Source organism: Acartia tonsa, chromosome 9 (assembly GCF_053477335.1).
Source record: "Acartia tonsa isolate MP-2025a chromosome 9, ASM5347733v1, whole genome shotgun sequence".
NCBI classification, from domain to species: domain Eukaryota; kingdom Metazoa; phylum Arthropoda; class Copepoda; order Calanoida; family Acartiidae; genus Acartia; species Acartia tonsa.
Window position 1 is genome coordinate 20,458,334 of NC_137268.1, and position 12,351 is coordinate 20,470,684.

General features: G+C 35.0%; 1 protein-coding gene across 2 annotated transcripts in view; it reads left to right on the top strand.

Moving 5' to 3' along the window:
- The window catches only part of LOC145328461 (tetraspanin-1-like), a 245,927-nt gene that overhangs the window by 213,667 nt on the left and 19,909 nt on the right, over positions 1-12,351 (top strand). For both annotated transcript variants that reach the window (XM_080172160.1, XM_080172161.1), the window contains exon 2: positions 5,954-6,037. In XM_080172160.1, coding sequence (XP_080028286.1) covers positions 5,978-6,037 — 60 coding nt within the window. In that variant the 5' untranslated portion in view covers positions 5,954-5,977. The remainder of the gene's footprint in view (positions 1-5,953; positions 6,038-12,351) is intronic.

The window sequence follows — 12,351 nt, forward strand, 5'->3', positions numbered from 1 at the left end:
CTTTTTATGATAAGATTAATGAATACTTAAAATTGAATAAAATAATAAAATGACATATTTGTCACTCTGTTCAAATGTTCACTCGACAAAATTATTACTCTGTCGCTTTCTCTCTCTTTATATCGAGCATACACACATTTATTTCACTCTTAGGGTGATTTCCATAGTTTTTTAAACTTAATGATATCACAGCAAAGTAGCAGGCTAACCCATAAATAATAAGTATAGTAAAATAGTAGAAAAACGTTATGCATATCGTTAGAATTGTCATAAACTCTATTTTTTGGAAATATAAGTGCCATTTTTGTGCTATTTGTAGTTTAGGAGCTACGTTGAAAATTGTGAGAAAGGTTGAAAAGTTTTAAGTAAGTTGGAACATTTTATCACGTAGCTCCTAAACTACAAATAGCACAAAAATGGCACTTATATTTCCAAAAAATAGAGTTTATGACAATTCCAACGATATGCATAACGTTTTTCTACTATTAATACAAGCCGCGCAATTTGAATTTTAAAAATGTGAACATTTTTTCCACAATCTTTAAATCTGTAAATCTTCAAAAATAAGGTCTTTGGAAAAACCGGTTTTTAAGGCATAGTTTGTTGAAAAAATAATTTTTAAATTTTTGAAACATAAATGTCCCAGAATAGGTTTTCCAAATATATAAAGCATTTTATATAATGTTTTTACTTTCTATGCATAATTAAGATTAAAAAAAACAACGTTTTTATTGAAACACCCTGTATTATGGACAGCTTTCCGCGGATATTAAAATGAAAAATTATAACAAAACTGGTATTAATATTATGTTATATTATGTTTTTTTTTAAATTTAAATATTCGTAGAAAACTGGATATAATATGATACGATAAATGATTTTTCAGTATGGATTACAACCGGTTCCAATCCAGCCGATATTTGTCGGTTTCCAAGCTATACTGGAAAGTACTTTACGTCCAAGGATGAGGATAAGGGTAAAAAGAAACACCCACCAAAATAAAAAAAGCTTGGACGTCCCTATCGTAGCCGATCCTTAAAAATCAACAAATTTGATTTCACATGAACAATGTTTAAAAAGAAACCCCTAAAAAATAGCACAAAACCAATCAACTACATACACAACAGCTTTACTAAGAAGAGCTCTTTACTATTGACAGATTTTCATGATTAAAAAATTTCGCCATAAGATATGTATTTAATTACTAAAATTCTATAGCTTGTCATTAAAGGTTCGAACGCTTACAAAATACAAAAAAAATATTTTCATTGTTTGAGTAGCAATCCAATGGATATTGAATATACATGGTTATTATGACAGGGAGAACATAAAAATCTGGTGTAAGATCCAAGTGACAATACTTCCATTAGCAATTCTAAAGGTTATTTTTAGTTACTAATTGACAATCATGCACAGAAGTCATTGTGTTACACATTTATGGTTGGACAGACGGGGGAAAACTTGGCATACTGACATACAGAGTAGCTACGCTTTCAAATAAACTACCTATACAAACGTACATATATTTTAGAAAGATTAGCGATTAAAATAACGAGAAAAATAGAAAAAAGAGAGAAAGAGGGAGCTCCGAAAAGGGGAGGCGGAATAAATTTTCATGAATGCCGAAACAATTTCAACAAAAAACATAAACCACCAGTTTTTTGTTAACCAAAATGGCACTTTTTTCACTGTCAGTTAAAATTAACTGTATAGATTAAATTTTTAATGATACAAATTAACTTTTTATTTTTATAAAATGATGAAAAATATTAGAAACCATTATTGAAAAAAAAACATATATAATATGCACGTATGGATTAAAAAGCGATGATATTCGGCTAACCACTTGAGCCTAACTCACACTCAAATATTGTTCTCTATTTTTCTCTCTTCCTCAGTCAGTTTCTCTTCTCTATTTTCTCTTTTTTTCACGTCTGAGTCTGTCCTCTTCTTTGCTCCTTCTCTCTCTCTCTCTCTCTCTCTCTCTCTCTCTCTCTCCCTCTCTCTCTCACTCTCTCTCTCTCTCTCTCTCTCTCTCTCTCTCTCTCTCTCACTCTCTCTCTCTCTATATATATATCTATATATCTATCTATCTATCTTTACTAAAAGCTCTGTATTTCTCTGTTATATTGAAAGTGCTCCTCATGGAGGCCTCACAATGTATAATATATACTGTGTACATACAATTCTATACATACATATATGTAGGTATGTCTATGTACAATAATGCAGCTACATAGAAAATAACTAGCGGCTTCGCCTCCTATCATCTAAGGGGCTTTGCACTATAAGGATTGGGGATAAACTTCCATACTATCAAACTAAGTGTGAAAAACAACATTAGCTACAATCGGCAGAGTCCAATCTGTCAAGCGGTTATCTAAAACCTTAAATGGACATACAGACGGACAGACAATGTTTTACAGTATGTTAGATAAGATTTTTATTGTTTTCATATTATCCATTTATAATAGTAACAGGATATTTGTCTGTCTGTGTGTCCCGTAGGATCTCGCTAATCACTGAGTCGATATAGTTCTCCTTTACATTGAAGTTTCTCATAGATCTATTTTAAGGAAGGCTACATCCACCCTAACAAGAGAAATCTCCCCTAAAAAAAATTACCCCTCCCCAAAATTTGTTGAATTAAAAAAAATCATACCTATTAAACTAGGGGAACTAGTTTTATTATTTGAATATGTTAGGTACTTTTAGTCTGTCATTTAAGATCTCAGGATTTTCATTTAAGTTTTTATTTTATATTAGTCCTCAATAGCTCTAGAGATAGTTTTAAGAATTTATAGATGGATTCAATTCTTGAATTGGTATTAGTCCTTCTTTCCGAATTATAGTCATTAAATGGATGTTGGGCAATAACTCTAATAATCTTAAATTTACGTCATGTTGATATTCAAAAGACATGATTAAATGAGACGGTTAACTATTGCTGTGCGTCTTGACGATAATACTGTCAGTGTTTCAGTGACATCCAAGCTTTTTATATTAAGGGGGGTAAAATAATGCGTTTTGATGATTTAAGGGGGAATCAAATAAATTTTGTAAAGTTTTCAGGGGGGTGATATGAGGGATTTTAAACTTTGAGGGGAGTAAAAAACACCCCTTTACCCCTTCCTTTTTTTTGACTTGACTATGTCTTGTTAGTAGCGAAGCTTTTCTATAATCAGGTTCGGTCCGTCCATCCGTACGTCCGTAACGGATAGCTTTTTTCTTTAATTTAGGTATGTTAGAATTGTCCTATCGATTTCAAACTTTACAGGATTATTTTGTAGTAGTTAGGTACTATTTAGAGGCATAGCAACTCTATAATCGTTACAAGTTATGACACTCTACACAAGAGTTAATGTTGGTCTGTCATACCGTTTCAGAGCTTTGCTATTATAGATGTTGTCATTCTTATTTTAACATTATTTTGTTTTGTTATTCATTTTACCGATTTTTTCTTATCTTTCGACATTAAACATGATTTTTTTTGTGTGTAAAGTTTAAAAGACAGCTTTAACATTAAAATAACAAGGATGACAACAATCAAAAGTAGCAAAGCTCTTGAATATAGATTTAAGAAGAACAGCCATGCAGATGGAAGGAAAGGCTAGCCAAAGAGCAGATGAAATAATTACTTAAAATTACTTTTTAAAAGCGAAGCTTTTCTATAATTAGGGTCGGTCCGTCCGTCCGAGATAGATAGCTTTTATTCGTTAATTTAGGCATGTTAGAATTGTCCTATCGATTTCAAACTTTGTATGATGATTCCTCTAGTAGTTAGGTACGATTTAGAAAGCGTAGCAACTCTATAATCATTACCAGAACGTCCGTATGTTTGCTATAGTAACACACAGTGAAGACAAAATTATGTATATTGTATAGAAGATAATATATACAACTACCTGCCCCAAGAAGGCGAGACCCTTTTCGTCTGCTGTCAAGTGTTTATATTTCCGTCGCTATAAGCTGATTTAAAGGACCCAATACAAAATCGGGACAGGGTCCCTGCCTTGAGGTGAGAGTTACACAAAGATCATGTCCTTTGTATTCTTTTACTTTAATATAAGGACTGATCAATATTCCGTTCGTTAGAAGAGATCCAACGATAATTGAACGATTTTATTTACGGTCGGTATTCTTAAGATTATTAACATGCTTAAAATACTAATACGGATTGACCCAGATTGTAAAAAATGGCTTTTAAAACCTAGAGATATCTTTTTCCCGACAGTTTAACCAAAAAATTCAAGTTCGATGACTAAGTAATGCAAACATATACGTTCACATCAAGTTAATTCTAAAAAAACACCCGTTTTAATGATTTTGATGGGTAAAATCACATGAGATTTACTTTTTCATAAACCAATGTATTTTAAATTCTATTTTATAATTTGAGGAAAGATTTATTTAACTTCTATTGACCTATCTATACATCCCTTACAATAAATAAGAGATAAGACAATTTGATGTCCTTTCACCCACGCATATTGTCATATTGTCAATTAACCAATGGGTGGCCAGTATACACTGTACTTGACCAATGGTAAAATTTATAGTGGCCTCTCATTGGTTATTTTTTTGACGTCATAATTTGAGTCTTCCACTTTTACTAGCTTCTCGCATTGAACCCGCGACCATGGCTTGACACGTAACGCATTTGCTCGTGGTAGAGGAGGTTACGATTTCGAATCCCGGCGAAACACCGCGTCACAACTAAAAATGTTAAAAAGGGTTTCTGGTGCTGTTATGTCAGATGCATGACATTATTATAAAGTTAGGGCTTCCAGACAAAGGTCGTCCAATCAAAGAGTTGGTTTACTTTAGGTCAGGCTATTTTGCGTGTAGGGTAACCTCGTAGTTTTATGGCAATAGTCACCTACAGGGTTAGACATCAAGGAAAAAAGAAACTACCTCCACCCCCAAATTAAAACCTATTTAAAAAATAACGAGGTTGGAGGTTCTGTGCTAGCTAGGCACTTGCAAGGAAATACTGAGATGCTAAATGATGTATAGAGCAATTGTTAAGGACATTTTCTGTTGTTGCAATTATTTTTTTCTGATAATCGATACATCATCGCTGGATGTTGCACCAGATTTTCATGTACTCTGATAAAGGGAAGCTTGCAGCTGGCTAAAATAACGCTTTTCCTCGTCCATCCCCTTACCCTAATACCGGATGAACGAAATGACCATGAAAGAGGTGCATATTAGGAAGCTAAATTGACGACAATATTTCCCCTGTCAATATATCCACGTATATTCTATATCCATTGTTCATATTATTTGTATATGTGATAAACAAGTGGGAATGATTACACACCGAGTTATTTTTTATCGTTAAAGACAACAAAGATACTGACTAAGCTTTTTAGTCAGTTATTCATATATACTAGTTTTACTTATCTTTTTTAAAACATAAAGTTTAGTTGTTATTAAGAAGAACTGTTGTTAAATCAAAGTGGTGAAATAATATGAATTAAGATATCTAAACATTAAATAACAAACAAACAATTTTTTTATGAAAAAAAGAATAGTAATGTATTATATACTCGACCAAATGTCATATCTTTAGGATATGTGATTCATGTCAAAAAATCCCAGATTATGATATTTTGGTTTAGTTGATTTCCAACAAGTGGCCTTTCTTTAAAAAAAAGTGATAAGAATGGGTACGGTAGGGTTAGTTATTTCTGTATGCCTAACCCCTGCGAGACAACCCAGTACCCAATATAACCTAACCTAACCTGACCAAAAGTAATAAACAAACAAACAAAAAATTCTAAATAAGGGAGGAAGGGTTATCATTTCTCAAGAGGGTACTTTGTGTGATAGCACTTATTATATTTTAGAGTTCATCTACAGTCTACACGCATTTAAATATTAATAAGCATAAGCCATGCTATAGTAAATTCAAACATGTATTTTCAAATTCAAAATTTATTATTTTTTTAGATTTTGAACAAATGATATAAAAATGGATTGTTGTTCGAGCATAGTAAAAACTTTTCTCTTTATCACAAATTTCCTCATTTTTGTGAGTATTTATCTATCTATCTATCTTTATATCTCATCTAAAAATTATCTTTATTTCTATCTTTTTTCTATATATCAATATAAAGTAGTTTTTTGTTTTGTTTTAAGGTTAGGATCTCAATTGATACTGAACCGATTGGGTTCTCTATTTTAAGTAGGCATCATATACAGTATGACCCTCGAAAAAGTATTTTTTAGCATCTGCAGCCCTTATTTCTCAATGAATTATTAAAAAATGTATATGTCCTTGTTCTCTATAGATTTCCACATAAGTAGATATAAAAATATTTTTTTTACCTCCATTAACACCGGAGATTTTTAGAGCTAAAGTTTTAAAAAAGTGACTGAGGAAAAAGTAACTTTTAACATGAAATGACTTTTTTAGCAAAATTAAGGTAGAGTCCTTTTATTTTTGTTACTAGCAGAAACTTTATACAAAAATGAAATAAAAAATTTAGGCTTTGAATAAAAAGCATTTTTTTACACATATTTGTTGAGTCTTTTTAGTTTCATGATATTTTGAAAAACTTACTTATTAGGCCAATTTGTTTTAGATTAAAAAACCAAATGAATCTTTATGAATATAGCAGGAAAATTGTTTTTTTTTCATAATTCTAACTTTAATAACAAAAAAGTTATAAAGAAAATAAAATTAGAACATAATGTTTTTTTAGTATAAAAAACTTAATTAACCCCCTATTAAATGATTGAGATGTCAGAAAAGGGGGCGGAGCAACTGTCATAATTAATCCTTTTCATAAATAAGGGTAAATAAATAACCTAAAATTTGCAAATAATCAATTCATTCAGTAGTATTTTTTGCAATATAAAATTGATATTTTTTGGTGGAATAGAAAAGAAATAATTAGTTAACTTGTTTTTCTTTGTGTATTATTATTCAGTTGCCAGAAAAACATAATATAACCATCCAAAAATTATGAGAAACCAAAAAAATTATTTTTCTCAGTCACTTTTTCAAAACTTTAGCTCTAAAAATCTCCGGAGTTAATGGAGGTAAAATTAAAATTTTTATATCTACTTATGTGGAAATCTATAGAGAACAAGAACATATACATTTTTTAATAATTCATTGAGAAATAAGGGCTGCAGATGCTAAAAAATACTTTTTCGAGGGTCATAATGTAGGTCCTGTGGTGGCTTTAGGCTATTCTATTTCCAGATTTAAATCTTGGAATGGTTTAAAGCTTTTTTTCTATCCCCCCTTCCCTTGCCAGGTGCATGGCTGCTAGTATATCTATAATTCTTTATTCTATCTTAAAACATAAAGTATTAACCTTTTTTTTGTCTGTAGCGAAGGATCTTTTTAACTGCTGAACCGATATAGTTCTCCTTAACAGTGAAGCTTCTTATAGGTCCAGAGAAGGTTTTTAAATATGTTTGGGGGGGGGGGGGGGTATCTCCACACTTCCAATTAAAAATACCTTCTCTCACCTGTCCAAAGAATATTTTTTCTTTTTCTTTTTAAACTTAAGACCACCACATGTGCCCCTAGAGTTTTCTAGGGGCGTATCCGTTAGTCTATTTATATTAGAATGCAATATAAAATAGCAAAAATAAAGGCACTTTACTTAAGTGTTCTTTTGTTAGCAAAGATAAAATAATAAGTAAATAAGCTACAAAACTTATCATTATATTATTAGGTTGTATAATGTATATCTTTATGACCTGTAAGATCTTATACACGGCAAATCTAATAATTCCATAATTTTTAAAAAAGTTTTGCAATAATTTTAAACAAAGTACCCTTTCTGTAGATTTAAGTTGTAACTAGTTTGTAACCAACCAATCAATATTCAATAAAAGTACCCAAAGTTGTTGAGTCAACTAATAAGAGAACGTTGTTATAAAAGTTTAGGTACCAGTGTAATTACCAGTCCAATGTCCTCTTCCCTCCCCTCTAAAAGGAAAATACAGATTTTTTAAGGAAACAAGGCCCTTAGAAGTAAAAGCTACTATTGCATGAATTTAGTCCACGGAACCTAGCGATAATCTACAATCTACACGGCCTGCCATATCTATAGAGAAGCTACGCTTCTAGCATGCTATAGCGAATAATATTTATTCTCTTTTCTTTTGTCGTAAATTGTTAATGCATTATGTATTACGTCATATGTGTATATCTACAATATGGACCATTTTTGTTTGCTTTATACACAATGAATGCCTAACTTTATATTATCTATCTATCTATCTATCTATTTATATATCTATCTATCTATCTATCTATCTATCTATTTATCTATCTATCTATTTATCTATCTATCTATCTATCTATCTATCTATCTATCTATCTATCTATCTATCTATCTATCTATCTATCTATCTATCTATCTATCTATCTATCTATCTATCTATCTATCTATCTATCTATCTATCTATCTATCTATCTATCTATCTATCTATCTATCTATCTATCTATCTATCTATCTATCTATCTATCTATCTATCTATCTATCTATCTATCTATCTATCTATCTATCTATCTATCTATCTATGTATCTATCTATCTGTCCAACAATTTAACTTGGTATCTATCTATCTATCTACAATTTGAGACGCTAGCCTCTAGACTCAGAAGCTATGTAAAGCTTAAATAAAAAAGAGAACTCGATCAGTTCAGTAGTATTGAGATGTTAAGCTTCAGACAATAAAACCATACTACTTTACTATAATACGATATTAGTAGAAGCATTTTTGTAATGTTTATTATTATTATATCGAATAGTGTAACTTTAGAAGTAAGAACAAACAAAAAAAAGTTTGTATTCATTCACTCTCGCAGAGTGTTTCTTATTCGCGACAAGGATGACAACATTCATGACAAAAAAAAATACGCACGGACAAAGGGCAAAAGTGAGTTATATAGCAAATGTTCAGTGACATAAAAAATAGCATATGTAACTATTGAATAGTATTAATCCATGAAACCTTTTCAAAAATAAACATTTTGTCTTTTGTAGCCTGACTAATAAAATAAACTGTTAACTCAATGCTTTTTTGGAAGGGATATATTCCCCAAAAAATCAACAGTGGATCTTAGATATCAGCCCAAAAAAATTACGCTTTTCCTCGGCTGTGCAGACAGGCTAAGTGAATTATAGAGTAGTTTCGCTTCTAAAAAGACACAACAGTTTGTGATGCTGTTTTAATTGATAAATTGAAACATTTTACGGGAGTGAATGCATATCTAAAAAAACGTATTCATGAATGGCAAAATGGAATTAGGATATACTTGGATATTTTGACAGGGGAAAATTTTGTCGTCAATTTCGTTATTTTTTCCCAGCTGCGAGCATAACTTTATCAGAGTATATGAAAACCTAGTGCAACATCCAAGTAATTATATGTCCATTAATGTTAACGAAAATGAAGACATCCATGAAACAATAATCAGAAAACAAAACAAAAATTCGATAGAAATCGTCGAAAAATTTATTTAATATAGTTTAATTAAAATTGGTTATTTTCTTTTTATTGGTGAAGTTACTCTAGGAGATGGCCCTTCAGACTGCTTGAATTGAAAATACAACAATAAAAAAAGTCCTATTATGTGATTTATTGACAATAACTGATTTATTTGATAATAAACTTTAGTAGTTAAGGACATAGTTATCCTTGTTTTATAATAATGGATAAATTAGGTATTACATTTCAGTAATATAAGAGAGAAAGTATTTTTAGTATACCATCTGAATCAATCTCTTTATTCGTCTACTATCGTCTACGCCCCTAGAGGCCTCCAGGGACACTGGGGGTGGAGGGGTTTGGGGGTGATAGTCGACCCACTATTTTTTCAAGTTTATTTTAAAAAAAAAGTAATATGTTTTTTTAAGGGGGAAGGGGGTGATTTTATTCTGGGGGTTATTTCTCTAGGGAGGGCGGTGGTATCATCCTCAAAAATAAATATAAACTTTTCCAGAATTTTTAAGAGAAGCTACAGTGAAAAGAAGAATTATTTAGTTATCTATCTTTCTAATTAAATTACTATCTATCTATCTTTCTTTCTAATTAAACTACTAACTACTTTCTATCTATTTTTCTTTCTAAAAGTCTACTAGACTTATCTATCTATCAATTTTTCTAATAAAGCTATAATATTCCTTTCTTTCTTTCTAACTATCTAAGTATCTATCTATCTATCTAGTTGCTATCCTGTGCAGTGATAGTGTGGTATCCGCCGAGGATAAATGGCAGACACCGGAGTTCAATTAGATTACGGCAGTGCGACAGACGTGGACACCTTACTATAGAGAAGCTACGCTTCTCTAGCATTCACTAAATAATAATCAACATCTATTTCAGTTGTCACTTTATTGAAGGTCTAAAGAGTACTAAAGCTATATACAACAAACAATAATTACACAGATAGGAATAAATAATCATAACATAAAAGCATTATAATACATATACAATAGTCAGTTTGGGCAATAATGATCCCCCATCCCTGGAAAGGGTGGGGGGGAATTAACAATGCAGCTTAACCATAATAAAGCTTGTCAGATTCAATCATTAATTTAAGGCATAGGGAGGGGGTCGGCAGACCCCTTCCCCAGGACTCGGGGGAGGGCCTGTGGCCCTTTCCCGAACCCCGGTCAGGGGTGCCATAGGCATGGCTCACGGTTGCCGAATACCACAACTCTCCCCTCGGAAGGCTGGGAGAGGGTTTCCCTACCAGACTTCCGACAGTGGTTGAGGCCTTCGGTCCGCTCCTTAGGGCTAGATATATATATACAAATGATAATGATTCAATGGAATCCTAGTGGTGAGTGTTTCTCAGGGCTGATGGCCTCCCAACGTGGGATAGAAGGCAGAGGCTGGCTTTGGTTGGACACGTAGTTCAGCGCCGGCAGGTGTCAGGTTGGCGGGTGGCACAGTGGTTGCTGGGACGGTCAACAGCGGGGCATTCTGGTTGTTGTTGGCAGCGGCTGGGGCACTGGCTGCCAAGTTGACCGTCTGGGCGGCAGCCTGACCTCCCGAGGGGCCGCGGGGTCGTCCAGAGGGCGGTCCTGGCCTGCCTGGGCGGTCATGCCCGCTATCGGCTGATCGCATGGACACCATTTCCTCGGCTGCTTCCTGTCCGATGGGAATGGCATCCCAGTCTACTGAAAAGTCCCGGGACTTGGCATGGGTGAGCCGGGCTCTGGCCAAGGCCTTCCTGTACAAAGTTGGATGGTACAGGAACACTTGTGACATCGCATTCATGGCTGCCCGTACACCTCCTTGTGCTGCTGCCAGGGAAATGATGGTCAGGTCCCCCAGCAGTTTGAGGATTAACAACAGCAAGCACAGTATGGCTGCGCCATCTCCCCACTCGTGAATAGCTTGTCTGAACCCAGCCCAGACATCCAGGGCGGCCTCTCCTTCCTCCGCCAGTCGGTCGATGTTGTAGGACACTATCCCATGGTCCCCTGTGGCCGAACAGCTACCTTGCTGAACGCATGAGCCATAGGACAGGCCGGTCAGCATGGCGCTTTTATATGCTGGGAACGCCAGCAGTTGCTGCCAGTCGTTCAACTCAGCCTGCGAATACAAGCCCCCTGAACTGAAGTCATCCAATGGTTCTGTCAGCAGCTGCTTGGGCGTATCCAGCGGGGGTGGCCTCTTCTTAGGAGCGGGGGTTAACTCTATCCAGCCTTCCTCCGCGTGCACAGTCAGGGGGTATGTGGAGGAGCAGGGAATCTTGGTGGCGTGGCCGCTATACACTCGTGTCACGGCGTCTACAAATCCTGTGGGCTCCACCGGTACTTTGTCCCAACATTCCTTGTGTTCACGGACAACATATTTGTTGCGTTGGCAGGTAAGCTGGAGCAGGACATCTCCCCTCAGCACCGAGAACGTGCTCCCCTGGACACGCACCGGGTGGGCCGGGTCTAGTTGCTGGAGCTTCCAGCAGTTGGCCGCTACTTCTTCTGCTGCTGTGCTTTTCATGCGTGTCTCCAGAGTAAATCCAATATAACCTGCATGTATCTGGGCCTGCAAGGGGACATCAACATCCCTGGCCGATACTCTGGGCAGCGCTGCCGCGGCTGGGTCAGCTGCCACGAACAATGCCGGGTGGTTGGTGGCATGGGCCTCAAAGTCGCAGTTCACTATTGAGGTGGGGTTGGTCATGTTGATGAAAAACTGGGCTTGATGGTCAACCAGGAACGCATCCATCACTAGGCTAGGCTGGAGGCTGCGGATCAGCCTCAAGGGGCAATCTCTCCCCAGGTGGTCCCACACGTAGGTTGCTTCCCCAGTGATGCAAGACAGCTCAGAATGGGGACATTCTAAGGCCAGGTGGTCAGATTGGGA